Source organism: Pelobates fuscus, chromosome 4 (genome assembly GCF_036172605.1).
Source record: "Pelobates fuscus isolate aPelFus1 chromosome 4, aPelFus1.pri, whole genome shotgun sequence".
In the NCBI taxonomy this organism is placed as follows: Eukaryota; Metazoa; Chordata; class Amphibia; order Anura; family Pelobatidae; genus Pelobates; species Pelobates fuscus.
Genome location: NC_086320.1, coordinates 2,412,724 through 2,429,778, shown reverse-complemented (window position 1 = coordinate 2,429,778; position 17,055 = coordinate 2,412,724). Strand labels below are relative to the sequence as shown.

The following is a 17,055-nucleotide window of genomic DNA, read 5'->3' as shown; positions in this document are numbered from 1 at the left end:
GATAGGAGACAACCCTGCCTCATCCCGTTCTCAAGCTCGAACCAAGAGGCACATATGTCAGGACCTATAGTCCTTGCTAAGGGGGCATGGTATACAATCACTCTTTGTATCCAACCTACAAGGCCAAATGTTTCAAGAATCTTTTCCACAAAGCCCCAACTAACCCGGTCAAAGGCCTTTTTCGGCATCTAACGACAGGATCAGGAGGGGCCTCTTTCCCTGGTCCGCCAAGTCAATAGAGTCAATCAGCCTTCTTACATTGTTACTAGCCATTCTACCGGGTACAAAACCAATTTGATCAGAGTATAAGATCTGTTAGAACCGTTTTAATTCTAGTTGCAATTATGGAGGCGTATCATTTGACATCAGCATTAATAAGCGAGATGGAACATTAACTTTTAACATCAGAGGGCTCTTTCCCTGATTTTAAGAGGTAGTATATTGGCTTTTAGCATTTCTTGGGGGAAACGTCCCTCTTTAACCACATTATTAAAAGTCTTAGTTAAATTGTCTGTTATTATCCTATTCATTACTTTGAAGAAACCATTGCTAAATCCGTCTGGACCCGGAGTTTTAAAATGAACCAGGTTGTCTATGACTTTTTTGTAATTTCTTTATTTATGATAAGTTGTTCTGTAGAAATCTTTGGGAGGTTTAACTTTGAGACATATTTATCGAATTTATTAACTCTTTATCTCCGGTAAATCAGGTTTTTTTTTTTTATTAAACCTGTTGAAAGCCTCCCCTATTTCCCTGTATGATTTGATCTATTCTATTATTTGAGCTTTTTTTTTTTTCAGTTGATTAGTTAATATCCGATCTGCTGGTACTTCTGTAGTAAAACTTTGCTTTCATCTTAAAGGACCACTCTAGGCACCCAGACCACTTCAGCTTTATGAAGTGGTCTGGGTGCCAGGTCCAGCTAGGGTTAACCCTTTTTTTCATAAACATAGCAGTTTCAGAGAAACTGCTATGTTTGTGAATGGGTTAAGCCTTCCCCCTATTTCCTCTAGTGGCTGTCTCATTGACAGCCGCTAGAGGCGCTTGCATGATTCTCACTGTGAAAATCACAGTGAGAGCACGCAAGCGTCCATAGGAAAGCATTATGAATGCTTTCCTATGTGACCGGCTGAATGCGCGCGCAGCTCTTGCCGCGTGTGCGCATTCAGCCGACGGGGCGGAGAAGAGGAGGAACGGAGGAGGAGAGCTCTCCGCCCACCGCTGGAACAAAGGTACGTTTTAAAGACTTTCCCCTTTCCAGAGCCGGGCGGGAGGGGGTCCCTGAGGGTGGGGGCACCCTCAGGGCACTCTAGTGCCAGGAAAACGAGTATGTTTTCCTGGCACTAGAGTGGTCCTTTAAGCATGTTATTATCGATTCTATGTTACCTCTTTAACCTCTGTGATTTGGTTCTCATGGAAGAAGCATGGCTGGGTGCACTCTGTAGCGGAACGCTGGTCTCTCACAGACTATTTCCGTTGCATCCACAGTAATAGAATAATCCCACAGCGTAGCAAGCACAATCAGCAAGACAATCCAATAATATCCCATCACCTTTCCCAATAACTGGACGACACACAGTATCAGGAGCAGAACAGAACTGAGGTTTAATTTCACATGCCTGTTAAGTAATTCTCCCATGCAAGCGAGACACCCACAATAATTAATACAGTAACCAATAAAATACATGTTACCTCCCACACATCTCCTCCCCTCAGCATGACACAATCCACTTAATCCGTGTACAGTATTTCCCCCGTTCCTGGATGTACCCCAAATACATGGAGTACACTCCTAAATAGGGGATCCCCTGATAGCCCTGATCTGGGTGAGTAAAATACTCAAAAATCACCCAGATCGGACATGGGGTTCATGAATTATGGAAGAGTAAAGTTTTGACCGACCACACAGGTAATGGTAGACGAAAATAGTTCCATGAGATCTGTCCCTGTGGTCCGTCTTGGTTCGCGAGTATAAACGGATGAAAATACCGAATGAAATGGCTGTTGCTTGCCTTCATGTGAATCGGCGGCTCGTTCGGTAGTTTCAGCACAAATTTTATGGAAGTCTGGAGGTCTCAGCGGTGTTTGCCTAGTCGAGTGTCCGATTTTAGTTCCAGACACTCGACGGCAAAACACTGCTGTTTGGGAGATTAAGATGGCCGCCGCCACGTGTAAAACTCCCGAATGGCGGCCACCCATAGAACAAAATACTGATTGCAACAATGTTGCAAACCCCTAATTGACAAACGGTAATGAGAGGCACACGTATCCCTGGGGTGGTTTGATTGTTCTGTAGTTTCACTTGTATAGTAAACTGAGTGATTTTACCAAACAATCAGACAAATGCTACATACAAGGTGAATACATGGAATAGCAATACACGAGAGCATTTTAAAATACATGAATTTTGGTAGACAGCTCAATGTCCTGTGCTGCATAATTTATATTGTCCGAAGTCTCTGCAATATTACATTATATGCCCATGGCTGGTTCTTAAAGGGCCAGTAGAGCCATACAAAAATCCCATTAAGCCCAGCCATGGTGTTTAAAGGGTCCCATCTTCCCGGGACCATAATCACTGGGCAGGAGGTGAGCAAGCAGCCCCCTCCAGGAAACCGATGCAGACTCTTGTACAGGGGCTAGTCCGCTACACACTCCCTCCTTTATTAAAATATTTCCACTACGTGCAGAGACTGCATGTACTGAAGGAGCTTGTAGCTTATAGTATGAACATGAGTGTCAGCTTCCCGTCCTATATTGTATCAGCTAAACACTTAAATAAATCCCTTTCCCCAGGGCACTTCGCTTAATCTTCCTTCTACTTATAGTTTAGACAGTATTTCCAAACTTGTTATTATCAGGGGTAAGATATAGGCACCTGGGTAATTGCAGACTCCCTATCAGCTATATGCCGGGAACACTACTTCTTTCACTATTTCAAACTGTCAGAAGTACCTAGACCCCCGTTCATCACTTCAGCAGTCTAGACAGAATCACTGCCCTGAAATCGCGATTTTACCGCTGCTCTAAACCATGCTGCTGAGAGCTCAACTTCTCCTTGCCGGGCTTCCTTGACTCCTCCCCTGGATGCTTACGGGAGCGGGCCTTGATCTCTCCTAAGGGCAGCCTCTCTCCTCCAGCTCCTGTCCTATTGTGTTTTATACCCCACCTCCTATAGACTGTAAGCTTGTTTGAGCAGGGTCCTCTCCATCCTATTGTTCCTGTAACATTTTGTAATAGTCTCATTTATTGTTAAATCTCCCCCTCTAATAATATTGTAAAGTGCTATGGAATTTGTTGGCGCTATATAAATGTAAATAATGATAAGAATATGGTGCCAGTGTTCCATTGTGGGCCATTTTTCCTGCAGGATTGGAGCCATGTTTGTAGAATATATTTGGCCACTCATGTTTCTCATTTTTAGATCTAAAACCTCTTTGGGACATATTTTACAAGAAACATGTACACAGATATAAAAATAAGACAAACTGTGATATTATAAACAATCTTTAATAATGAAGAAACTTACAATTTCACAATTAAAAACAAGATCTGACGCAGTCAATAAAAAGTCTGCAACAGTGGAAAAGGTGCCGATAATCTGCTTCTTATTCACCTGGAGAAACATGGCTTTAATAACCAACGGGAAATCGTCTTGTATAGCAAAGCCCAGAGAAGGACCATGGAGTTACATTATGGAGGAATAGCCTATAAACTCTATTAGCTGATACATCAGTGATGTAAAGCACAGAGTGCACTCTGCCTGTTCTTTAAAGACTGGAAATTCATTGTATCGGCGCACAGTGCTGTCCATCGGCTGACAGGATTATCGATGTAAACTGTTCAGAAATGAGATTTTATTTAGGCTCCATCATTTGTACGAGATGCTGAAGACGGCATCTTGCTATAACATTAAATGAGAACCAGAAATAAACTTTATTAATGACACCAAATAAAACATCCGTATCATAATAAAATGAATCCCAAATGGGCACAGCGCAGGCTAATCCAGACACTAGAGACACCTAACCAGCAAACTGGACTCCAGCTTCGGAGTCATTCTATTTATTAGAAACCCCACCATCTCCCAAATTCTAGTATGACAGTCTCCTACTGCTGTATTACTGCACAAAAAAACTCCTCTGTATACAGAGTGCAGCCAAAGCCTCACTATATACATAAACACACCCTATTTGTACATCAGTGCACAGGCCGATATATACACAGCCCAAGGAAAGAGTAGGCCAAAATCCGGAGAAAAACATTATGCTCAGGCTGATAATGAAAGATTCATGCCACACATTATACCCTGGCTGGTAGCAGGAGATCACTGCCGCACGTTATAGTCTTATCGGGAGATCCCTGCCCCACACACACACTACACATATTTAGATCAGTACCAGGAGATTTGACATTATATATGTATTATGCCTAGGCTGATTCCACAAGATCTGAGACAAGTCTTTGATAACAAACCCTTATACAAGCAGGGACTGACAAATTGTAATATTCCCAAAAAACTCCCATTGTCACAAGATGGCACAAATGCCAGCAACACACTACTTTTATGGATTTAGTGGCTAGCACGCTTCTGCATTTAGAAAATAAAATAAAAATCAGAATTCTCTGCCCATGTTTTCGATCAGGGCAAACAGTAGGTGTTATCCACCCTGATTAGACTTTGCTGATGATTGAAATGGAAGTATGGTGTTCAATATATCGCCTGCATGTTGGTATGAATGGGATGTCAGACGCTAGACACTCCATACCAGCACATGTGGCCCAGAGCCTACTGGCTGCCCAATAGTTGTCTTTTTAGATTCCTGAGATGAGATTTCAGGATGAGAGAGATCAACAAGGAATATTTCACAGTTCAGGTTTTACACAGCAGTCTCCTCATAGGATTGGTAGAAAGCAAAAATACTGCTCAGTTAGGAAAAAACAAAACAAAAACAGTGAGGGCGCGTCGCCAGAAAAAGCAGCAAGGTCGCGGGAAGCGTCATTAAGAAAAACAGGGAGGCCGCAAGGAGCGTCGCCAGAAAAAATAGTGAGGCCGCGGGGAGCGCCATTAAGGAGGAGTGGGGAAGGGCATAAGCCATATTCAATACAGAGCCTGCAGAACAGATTGTGAAATCTGCATTGAGTGTGGAGAACAGTCTGGCCCATGTACAATGGATACTTCACTCAAACGGAAAGCTGAGGGTGGTCAATCACATTACGCGCACGTCAGCTGAGGCCTGCAATAAAGAGGCATAAAGAAAAGGTTAAATAACAATATTGACATTTCTTTGACAAAATAAAGGTACCATATTTATCGGCATATAACACGCACTTTTTCTCCCTGAAAATAGGGGGGAAATGATGTGTGCGTGTTATACGCCGATATCCCATATTTACTTACCTGTCTTGAAGCGTGGGCCGGTGTTCAGCGCGCACCGCGGTACTGGAACTTCAAATTTCAGGTTCCGGTTCCCGGCGGGACTGAAAGGAAGTGTGCACACTTCCTTTCAGTCCCGCCGGAAACCGGAACCTGAAATTGAAGTTCCAGTACCGCGGTGCGCGCTGTGAAGCCGGCCCACGCTTCAAGACAGGTAAGTAATTATGGGACAAGGGGAGGGAAAGTGCACTAGGGGAGAATACTATGGGGAGGGGGGGGAACACTATGGAAAGGGGGGGGGGGGGACACTATGGAAAGGGGGGGGGAACACTATGGAAAGGGGGGGGGAACACTATGGAAAGGGGGGGGCACTATGGAAAGGGGGGGCACTATGGAAAGGGGGGGACACTATGGAAAGGGGGGGACACTATGGAAAGGGGGGGACACTATGGGAAAGGGGGGGGACACTATGGAAAGGGGGGGGGACACTATGGAAAGGGGGGGGGGACACTATGGAAAGGGGGGGGGGACACTATGGAAAGGGGGGGGGGAGAATACTACGGAAAGGGGGGGGGGACACTATGGGATGAGGGGGGGGGGGGGAAATACTAAGGGAGGGGGGGACATTTCCTGGAATTTCCTTCTTAAAATGAGGTGCGTGTTATACGCCGATAAATACGGTATATGGACACAGCTCAGCATTTCTTTTTTTCCCCCAGTCTGCATACCCCAGCACAGGACCAATGTTGCACTGTTTGGAGGCCAGCCTGCAGTTAGTTGATAGGAAAGGACTGCTTGCCAATGTTCTAGTGATATCTGTGATGAGGGGATACACCAGAGACAGCAAGGGACCCAGGCAAGTGTCAATCATCATTCTCTACCACCCACAACCTTATCACTAGCTGCTATGGTTTGTAAAGCACCCTACTAAAAGGGATCTTATAGGTATGAAAACGTTGGCTTAATGAAGCAGCTTTGGTGTATACCTGCAGGCTCACGGCTCACTGCTCAATGCTCTGCCATTTGGGAGTTAAATCACTTTGTTTATTCTGCCCTAGCTGTGACGAATTGTCTGCATGAAATATTTTTTTTCATTTTCAGTCAGATGTTAACTTGCTTTATCTCCTCTCCTGCTCTGTAACTTGAACTTTAAATCACACACTGGATGCTCCTGCAGGCTGTAGAAGGCTATTAACAGAGCAGGAGATTAGTCATTCTAAATTAAACAGACTGCGCACTAAAGGAAGTGTAAACATTAGATGACTCTTTACAGGAAGTGTTTAGGAAGACTGTAAGTCACATGCAGGGAGGTGTGCCAAGGGTGTATAAACAAAGGGATTTAACTCCTAAATGGCAGAGGATTGAGCAGTGAGACTGCAGGGGCATGTTCTATACACCAAAACCGATCCATTTAAGGAACACTATAGGATCAGGAACACAAACGCATTCCTGACCCTATAGTGTTAAAACCAGCATCTAGCCCCCCTGAGACTGTCTCCTGCTCACTGGCTTTGAGTCGTGTCCCATAGAGAAGAGTTGGATTCACTGCTCCTCTGTGAGAAGCCATAGGACCCTCCATGTTTCTCTATGAGATCTCACAGGGCTAGAGCTGCAGCATGGAGACAGTCTTGCTGCTGGAAAAGAGAGAAGCTCTAAATCTACACCATACATGGAATATTCCATACATTCAATTTTAAAGTGGGAGAGTTCCTTTACATAAAGTTCTCTTTCACAGAGCAGCTACACACGGACTGCGCCAGTGATTCCAGAACATCGTTGGACAATACGGCAATCACCAACCTGTCACCTCCCACGCTGTTCGCTTCATCGTCTTCCATCTCCTCTTCCAGGTCCATATCGAACTCTGCACCAGCATCCGCTCGTGAATAACCCCTGAGAGAGCAAGACAGTCAGTGACATAAAGAGAAACACCAGACAGACGGGGACAGGGAAGAGAGATTGCCAGAGGGCCAAAGAAAGGGGGCAGGAAATAATTGCCCGGGACAGGTGGTAGCGCCAAAGGAAGTGGACAGGAAGTTAATGCCAAGGCTAGAGGAGAGAACGACAGGGTTTGGGGTGAACAATGCCAGGAGAGAATTTAAAGGGACACTATAGTCATCTAAACAACCTTAGCTTAATAAAGCAGTTTTTGTGCATAGATCATGCCTCTGAAGTTTCACTTCTCAGCTTACTGCTATTTAGGAGTTAAATCAATGTTTTTCTTTACCGAAAAAACACACATTTTAAATGTGAACAAACCAGTACCAAATACTACAAAGGTAAATCAATTTTTTTATTCTGTTTATGCAGCCCTTGCCACACCTCCCCTGGCAGTAACTGACACAGCCTGCATGAAGAAAAAAAAAAAAGGTTTAATTTCAATCAGATGTAAATGATTATATTTTCACCCCTGGAGTTGTGACATGCAACTCTTTAATTTGCAATGTCCGTCCATATTCGGTTACGAATAGTCTCTGCAGATATATTTGTTTCCATCTATGGAGTACTATGTTCTACGTTCCATAAACGGGATGTAAAGTGATTGGGAATAAAACAGGCATATTGTATGGACATTTTTATCTATATTACTCGCTCACCTGATGGAACGGCAAGTGAAAAAAACTATTCTCTTCAGTTTCTTGTTGTAGAAGAAATAATTGAAAGACCACAAACTGCCATCTTCTCCAAAAGGATCAGAATCAAGGTCTGGATTGTAGCTGTACAGAGACATAAGAGTCAATCAACAGGAATGGAATAAACGTGAAAAGACATTCACCGCTATTGATTATGGTGACAGTAACTGGGAACATTTCTGACTATTATCACCTTCGTACATAACACTGAGGGGGGGAGAGAGAGAGACACGGACGGAAGAGGGGGGGGAGAGGGGGTGAGACATGGATGGAAGAGGGGGGAAGAGAGACAGACATGGATGGAAGAGGGGGGAAGAGAGACAGACATGGATGGAAGAGGGGGGAAGAGAGACAGACATGGATGGAAGAGGGGGGAAGAGAGACAGACATGGATGGAAGAGGGGGGAAGAGAGACAGACATGGATGGAAGAGGGGGGAAGAGAGACAGACATGGATGGAAGAGGGGGGAAGAGAGACAGACATGGATGGAAGAGGGGGGAAGAGAGACAGACATGGATGGAAGAGGGGGGAAGAGAGACAGACATGGATGGAAGAGGGGGGAAGAGAGACAGACATGGATGGAAGAGGGGGGAAGAGAGACAGACATGGATGGAAGAGGGGGGGGGGAGAGACAGACATGGATGGAAGAGGGGGGGAGAGACAGACATGGATGGAAGAGGGGGGGAGAGAGACAGACATGGATGGAAGAGAGACAGACATGGATGGAAGAGGGGGGGAGAGAGACAGACATGGATGGAAGAGGGGGGGGAGAGAGACAGACATGGATGGAAGAGGGGGGGAGAGAGACAGACATGGATGGAAGAGGGGGGGAGAGAGACAGACATGGATGGAAGAGGGGGGGAGAGAGACAGACATGGATGGAAGAGGGGGGGAGAGAGACAGACATGGATGGAAGAGGGGGGAGAGAGACAGACATGGATGGAAGAGGGGGGAGAGAGACAGACATGGATGGAAGAGGGGGGGAGACAGACAGACATGGATGGAAGAGGGGGGGAGACAGACAGACATGGATGGAAGAGGGGGGGAGACAGACAGACATGGATGGAAGAGGGGGGGAGACAGACAGACATGGATGGAAGAGGGGGGGGAGACAGACATGGATGGAAGAGGGGGGGAGAGACAGACATGGATGGAAGAGGGGGGGAGAGACAGACATGGATGGAAGAGGGGGGGGGAGAGACATGGATGGAAGAGGGGGGGAGAGACAGACATGGATGGAAGAGGGGGGGAGAGACAGACATGGATGGAAGAGGGGGGGAGAGACAGACATGGATGGAAGAGGGGGGGAGAGAGACAGACATGGATGGAAGAGGGGGGGGAGAGACAGACATGGATGGAAGAGGGGGGAGAGAGACAGACATGGATGGAAGAGGGGGGGGAGAGAGACAGACATGGATGGAAGAGGGGGGGAGAGAGACAGACATGGATGGAAGAGGGGGGGGAGAGACAGACATGGATGGAAGAGGGGGGGGAGACAGACATGGATGGAAGAGGGGGGGGGGGAGAGAGACAGACATGGATGGAAGAGGGGGGGAGACAGACATGGATGGAAGAGGGGGGGAGAGACAGACATGGATGGAAGAGGGGGGGAGAGACAGACATGGATGGAAGAGGGGGGGAGACAGACATGGATGGAAGAGGGGGGGAGAGACAGACATGGATGGAAGAGGGGGGGAGAGACAGACATGGATGGAAGAGGGGGGGGAGACAGACATGGATGGAAGAGGGGGGGGAGACAGACATGGATGGAAGAGGGGGGGGAGAGAGACAGACATGGATGGAAGAGGGGGGGGAGAGAGACAGACATGGATGGAAGAGGGGGGGGAGAGAGACAGACATGGATGGAAGAGGGGGGGAGAGAGACAGACATGGATGGAAGAGGGGGGGAGAGAGACAGACATGGATGGAAGAGGGGGGAGGGAGACAGACATGGATGGAAGAGGGGGGAGGGAGACAGACATGGATGGAAGAGGGGGGGGGAGAGAGACAGACATGGATGGAAGAGGGGGGGGAGAGAGACAGACATGGATGGAAGAGGGGGGGGAGAGAGACAGACATGGATGGAAGAGGGGGGGAGAGAGACAGACATGGATGGAAGAGGGGGGGAGAGAGACAGACATGGATGGAAGAGGGGGGAGAGAGACAGACATGGATGGAAGAGGGGGGAGAGAGACAGACATGGATGGAAGAGGGGGGGAGAGACAGACATGGATGGAAGAGGGGGGGAGAGACAGACAAGGATGGAAGAGGGGGGGGAGAGAGACAAGGATGGAAGAGGGGGGGGGGAGAGACAGACAAGGATGGAAGAGGGGGGGGAGACAAACATGGATGGAAGAGGGGGGGGAGACAGACATGGATGGAAGAGGGGGGGGGAGAGACAGACATGGATGGAAGAGGGGGGGAGAGACAGACATGGATGGAAGAGGGGGGGGGAGACAGACATGGATGGAAGAGGGGGGGAGAGACAGACATGGATGGAAGAGGGGGGAGAGAGACAGACATGGATGGAAGAGGGGGGGGAGAGAGACAGACATGGATGGAAGAGGGGGGGAGAGAGACAGTCATGGATGGAAGAGGGGGGGAGAGAGACAGTCATGGATGGAAGAGGGGGGGAGAGAGACAGACATGGATGGAAGAGGGGGGGAGAGAGACAGACATGGATGGAAGAGGGGGGGAGAGAGACAGACATGGATGGAAGAGGGGGGGGAGAGAGACAGACATGGATGGAAGAGGGGGGGGAGAGAGACAGACATGGATGGAAGAGGGGGGAGAGAGACAGACATGGATGGAAGAGGGGGGAGAGAGACAGACATGGATGGAAGAGGGGGGAGAGAGACAGACATGGATGGAAGAGGGGGGAGAGAGACAGACATGGATGGAAGAGGGGGGAGAGAGACAGACATGGATGGAAGAGGGGGGAGAGAGACAGACATGGATGGAAGAGGGGGGGAGAGACAGACATGGATGGAAGAGGGGGGGAGAGACAGACATGGATGGAAGAGGGGGAGAGAGACAGACATGGATGTAAGAGGGGGGAGAGAGACAGGACATGGATGGAAGAGGGGGGAGAGAGACAGGACATGGATGGAAGAGGGGGGAGAGAGAGACATGGATGGAAGAGGGGGGAGAGAGACAGACATGGATGGAAGAGGGGGGAGAGAGACAGACATGGATGGAAGAGGGGGGAGAGAGACAGACATGGATGGAAGAGGGGGGAGAGAGACAGACATGGATGGAAGAGGGGGGAGAGAGACAGACATGGATGGAAGAGGGGGGAGAGAGACAGACATGGATGGAAGAGGGGGGGGAGAGACAGACATGGATGGAAGAGGGGGGGAGAGACAGACATGGATGGAAGAGGGGGAGAGAGACAGACATGGATGGAAGAGGGGGGGGAGAGACAGACATGGATGGAAGAGAGGGGGAGAGACAGACATGGATGGAAGAGGGGGGGAGAGACAGACATGGATGGAAGAGGGGGGAGAGAGACAGAGATGGATGGAAGAGGGGGGGAGAGAGACAGACATGGATGGAAGAGGGGGGAGAGAGACAGACATGGATGGAAGAGGGGGGAGAGAGACAGACATGGATGGAAGAGGGGGAGAGAGACAGACATGGATGGAAGAGGGGGGGGAGAGACAGACATGGATGGAAGAGAGGGGGAGAGACAGACATGGATGGAAGAGAGGGGGAGAGACAGACATGGATGGAAGAGGGGGGGAGAGACAGACATGGATGGAAGAGGGGGGAGAGAGACAGACATGGATGGAAGAGGGGGGAGAGAGACAGACATGGATGGAAGAGGGGGGAGAGAGACAGACATGGATGGAAGAGGGGGGAGAGAGACAGACATGGATGGAAGAGGGGGGAGAGAGACATGGATGGAAGAGGGGGGAGAGAGACATGGATGGAAGAGGGGGGAGAGAGACATGGATGGAAGAGGGGGGAGAGAGACATGGATGGAAGAGGGGGGAGAGAGACAGACATGGATGGAAGAGGGGGGAGAGAGACATGGATGGAAGAGGGGGGAGAGAGACATGGATGGAAGAGGGGGGAGAGAGACATGGATGGAAGAGGGGGGAGAGAGACAGACATGGATGGAAGAGGGGGGAGAGAGACAGACATGGATGGAAGAGGGGGGAGAGAGACATGGATGGAAGAGGGGGGAGAGAGACATGGATGGAAGAGGGGGGAGAGAGACATGGATGGAAGAGGGGGGGGAGACAGACATGGATGGAAGAGGGGGGGGGAGACAGACATGGATGGAAGAGGGGGGGGAGAGAGACAGACATGGATGGAAGAGGGGGGGGAGAGAGACAGACATGGATGGAAGAGGGGGGGGAGAGAGACAGACATGGATGGAAGAGGGGGGGAGAGAGACAGACATGGATGGAAGAGGGGGGGAGAGAGACAGACATGGATGGAAGAGGGGGGAGGGAGACAGACATGGATGGAAGAGGGGGGAGGGAGACAGACATGGATGGAAGAGGGGGGGGAGAGAGACAGACATGGATGGAAGAGGGGGGGGAGAGAGACAGACATGGATGGAAGAGGGGGGGGAGAGAGACAGACATGGATGGAAGAGGGGGGGAGAGAGACAGACATGGATGGAAGAGGGGGGGAGAGAGACAGACATGGATGGAAGAGGGGGGAGAGAGACAGACATGGATGGAAGAGGGGGGAGAGAGACAGACATGGATGGAAGAGGGGGGGAGAGACACATGGATGGAAGAGGGGGGGGAGAGACAGACAAGGATGGAAGAGGGGGGGGAGAGAGACAAGGATGGAAGAGGGGGGGGGAGAGACAGACAAGGATGGAAGAGGGGGGGGAGACAAACATGGATGGAAGAGGGGGGGGAGACAGACATGGATGGAAGAGGGGGGGGGAGAGACAGACATGGATGGAAGAGGGGGGGAGAGACAGACATGGATGGAAGAGGGGGGGGAGACAGACATGGATGGAAGAGGGGGGGAGAGACAGACATGGATGGAAGAGGGGGGAGAGAGACAGACATGGATGGAAGAGGGGGGGGAGAGAGACAGACATGGATGGAAGAGGGGGGGAGAGAGACAGTCATGGATGGAAGAGGGGGGGAGAGAGACAGTCATGGATGGAAGAGGGGGGGAGAGAGACAGACATGGATGGAAGAGGGGGGGGAGAGAGACAGACATGGATGGAAGAGGGGGGGAGAGAGACAGACATGGATGGAAGAGGGGGGGGAGAGAGACAGACATGGATGGAAGAGGGGGGGGAGAGAGACAGACATGGATGGAAGAGGGGGGAGAGAGACAGACATGGATGGAAGAGGGGGGAGAGAGACAGACATGGATGGAAGAGGGGGGAGAGAGACAGACATGGATGGAAGAGGGGGGAGAGAGACAGACATGGATGGAAGAGGGGGGAGAGAGACAGACATGGATGGAAGAGGGGGGAGAGAGACAGACATGGATGGAAGAGGGGGGAGAGAGACAGACATGGATGGAAGAGGGGGGAGAGAGACAGACATGGATGGAAGAGGGGGAGAGAAACAGACATGGATGGAAGAGGGGGAGAGAGACAGACATGGATGTAAGAGGGGGGAGAGAGACAGGACATGGATGGAAGAGGGGGGAGAGAGACAGGACATGGATGGAAGAGGGGGGAGAGAGAGACATGGATGGAAGAGGGGGGAGAGAGACAGACATGGATGGAAGAGGGGGGAGAGAGACAGACATGGATGGAAGAGGGGGGAGAGAGACAGACATGGATGGAAGAGGGGGGAGAGAGACAGACATGGATGGAAGAGGGGGGAGAGAGACAGACATGGATGGAAGAGGGGGGAGAGAGACAGACATGGATGGAAGAGGGGGGAGAGAGACAGACATGGATGGAAGAGGGGGGGGAGAGACAGACATGGATGGAAGAGGGGGGGAGAGACAGACATGGATGGAAGAGGGGGAGAGAGACAGACATGGATGGAAGAGGGGGGGGAGAGACAGACATGGATGGAAGAGAGGGGGAGAGACAGACATGGATGGAAGAGGGGGGGAGAGACAGACATGGATGGAAGAGGGGGGAGAGAGACAGACATGGATGGAAGAGGGGGGGAGAGAGACAGACATGGATGGAAGAGGGGGGAGAGAGACAGACATGGATGGAAGAGGGGGGAGAGAGACAGACATGGATGGAAGAGGGGGAGAGAGACAGACATGGATGGAAGAGGGGGGGGAGAGACAGACATGGATGGAAGAGAGGGGGAGAGACAGACATGGATGGAAGAGAGGGGGAGAGACAGACATGGATGGAAGAGGGGGGGAGAGACAGACATGGATGGAAGAGGGGGGAGAGAGACAGACATGGATGGAAGAGGGGGGAGAGAGACAGACATGGATGGAAGAGGGGGGAGAGAGACAGACATGGATGGAAGAGGGGGGAGAGAGACATGGATGGAAGAGGGGGGAGAGAGACATGGATGGAAGAGGGGGGAGAGAGACATGGATGGAAGAGGGGGGAGAGAGACATGGATGGAAGAGGGGGGAGAGAGACAGACATGGATGGAAGAGGGGGGAGAGAGACAGACATGGATGGAAGAGGGGGGAGAGAGACATGGATGGAAGAGGGGGGAGAGAGACATGGATGGAAGAGGGGGGAGAGAGACATGGATGGAAGAGGGGGGAGAGAGACATGGATGGAAGAGGGGGGAGAGAGACAGACATGGATGGAAGAGGGGGGAGAGAGACAGACATGGATGGAAGAGGGGGGAGAGAGACATGGATGGAAGAGGGGGGAGAGAGACATGGATGGAAGAGGGGGGAGAGAGACATGGATGGAAGAGGGGGGAGAGAGACATGGATTGAAGTGGGTAGAAGCGAGCGGAGTGTGCAGCCATACCTTACTCTGCCTGGAAATTGCAGAGAGGCTGAGGGAGCGAAAATTTCAGATAGTGGCATTACCACTGATATAGTTAGTAAGTTAAATTAAAAAAAAACTTTTAAGTGAATTATAAGTATGTACCCAGGATTCCATATTGTTTGCATGAGAATTATACAAGTAATTTGAGCCTTGTTTATTTGGCGTGTGTTAGCCTTTGAGTTTGATGCTTGTTTGAAGCCTAAATAGGTAGAGTAACGATACAGCGCTCCTTGATGGATAATGTAATCAGCACAATGTAGATGCACTCCGCAGCTAGTGTAAAAATCATTCCTACAAAAGGTCTCATTGCGGTTTTTACACGATCTCTACAGAGCTGAACTGTATGAACACAATATGTGAGTGACTATCAGGATAGAAAGCGTAAACGTGCAGTCACTAGTCACAGCTTGGCCAATGTGAGCATTCCGTCGGGTGACCTATCCAGAAACCAAATAAGCGGATATCTCATGAAACCATTTAGATCTCAATGTGCTCCCTCTCCAGGATATAAAGACAAACTACACATCACCTGTAAATGTCACACTCTAAAAGGTTAATCTCTTCATCCACAGCATCCCAGAGACTGGACTTTAAGGAGGTAAAGTGTTCACCGAGAGCAGAGACTAAGCTGCTATTCACTGCGTTAGCCACCTGGAAATAGAGAACACAGGGAGAGAGGGGAGCATTAGGAAGAGAGACCGCAGAGAGAGAGAGGAGCATTAGGAAGAGAGACCGCAGAGAGAGAGAGGAGCATTAGGAAGAGAGAACGCAGAGAGAGAGAGGAGCATTAGGAAGAGAGAACGCAGAGAGAGAGAGGAGCATTAGGAAGAGAGAACGCAGAGAGAGAGAGGAGCATTAGGAAGAGAGACCGCAGAGAGAGAGGGGAGCATTAGGAAGAGAGAACGCAGAGAGAGAGGAGCATTCGGAAGAGAGACCGCAGAGAGAGAGAGAGGAGAATTAGGAAGAGAGACCGCAGAGAGAGAGAGAGAGAGAGAGAGAAATTAGGAAGAGAGAACGTGGAGAGAGAACGCGGAGAGAGAATATAAACATGTGTTCCTGACCTTATAGTGTTAAAACAGTCCCAAAACAAATTTTCATGCAGTGGTTTTGGTAGAGGCTTTGTTACTTGGCAGCATGTAAAAGAGAACAAGAAGGAGGGCAATATTGCCATATGCCAGTACAGTGAGGTGCACACAGTATAGAAGATCCCAAATGGCAACTCACGTGTAGTGGAGCCTAATTGAGCTCCAGATATAAATCCCCACTTATAGGATCTCTACTTGAAGTTGTTTCACAGTAGGATGGTAATATGATGCACCACATAAGAGGAAAAAGGACAATTGTGTTCTCTGTATTTTAGAAGTTGTTACGGTTGCCTCCAAGCTTGCTAAAAGTTGGACCGTAGAAAGGATGCTCCTAGCGCTCACCAAGGGACCATCAGCTCTGCAGACTCCACGAACCGCCGCTGCTGGGCTGGGTTCTCACCGTCTGATATCCACCCTGGACCTATGACCAGGCTCCAGGTTCCATTAGGTGATCCTCTTCCTTCTGTAGAGCGAAGCAGGATCAGGAACAAGAGCTTAGTAGCCAAGGGAGTATGCAGAGCATAGCAATCCCTGTAGTGATTATAGCTGTCCCCTACAAACACGAGTCGAGGCTGCGAGTTAGAGGGTCAAGTAGTTCTCTTTTAATCAGCCACAAAGGGCCTTCTTTTATGCAGGTTTTACACATACAGTATCGCCCACAGGGTTTTGTAGAACAACCAATATGTACATTACAGTAAAACACTCCCATTCATTCCCACAAAATCCTCCCCTCTGCCTGTGAAAAATACACTTTTTATACATACACTGTAACTTTAAAACTACACATCCAATCTCCGTAAAAGCTACATATTATTAATCAGCATACTTTAAACATAAAAACTCTCAAAAATCATACAAATCCCTCCAGTAGTTCAAAAGATAGACGGAAGTCCTTTATGACCGACCGCAAGCACATTTTCCTGCCCAAAACAGTTCCATAGATGTGGGCTGTGTGGTCGGTCTATTTCAGGCAGAAAAATGACTAAGTCCAATTCGAATGCATGAACGGGGCCGTTCGTGCATTTAGCTTAGTATAGCAGTGAGTTC

The 17,055-nt window shown here is 49.4% G+C and overlaps 1 protein-coding gene across 1 annotated transcript in view; it reads right to left on the bottom strand.

The window, feature by feature from the left end:
- Positions 1–5,075: 5,075 nt before the first annotated feature.
- MAF1 (MAF1 homolog, negative regulator of RNA polymerase III) overlaps positions 5,076–17,055 on the bottom strand; it is a 33,868-nt gene continuing 21,888 nt past the window's right edge. Inside the window, exons 6-9 of the mRNA XM_063450900.1 lie at positions 15,453–15,574; positions 7,975–8,094; positions 7,178–7,270; positions 5,076–5,237 (exon numbers count right to left, since the gene is read on the bottom strand). Coding sequence (XP_063306970.1) covers positions 5,216–5,237; positions 7,178–7,270; positions 7,975–8,094; positions 15,453–15,574 — 357 coding nt within the window. The 3' untranslated portion in view covers positions 5,076–5,215. The remainder of the gene's footprint in view (positions 5,238–7,177; positions 7,271–7,974; positions 8,095–15,452; positions 15,575–17,055) is intronic.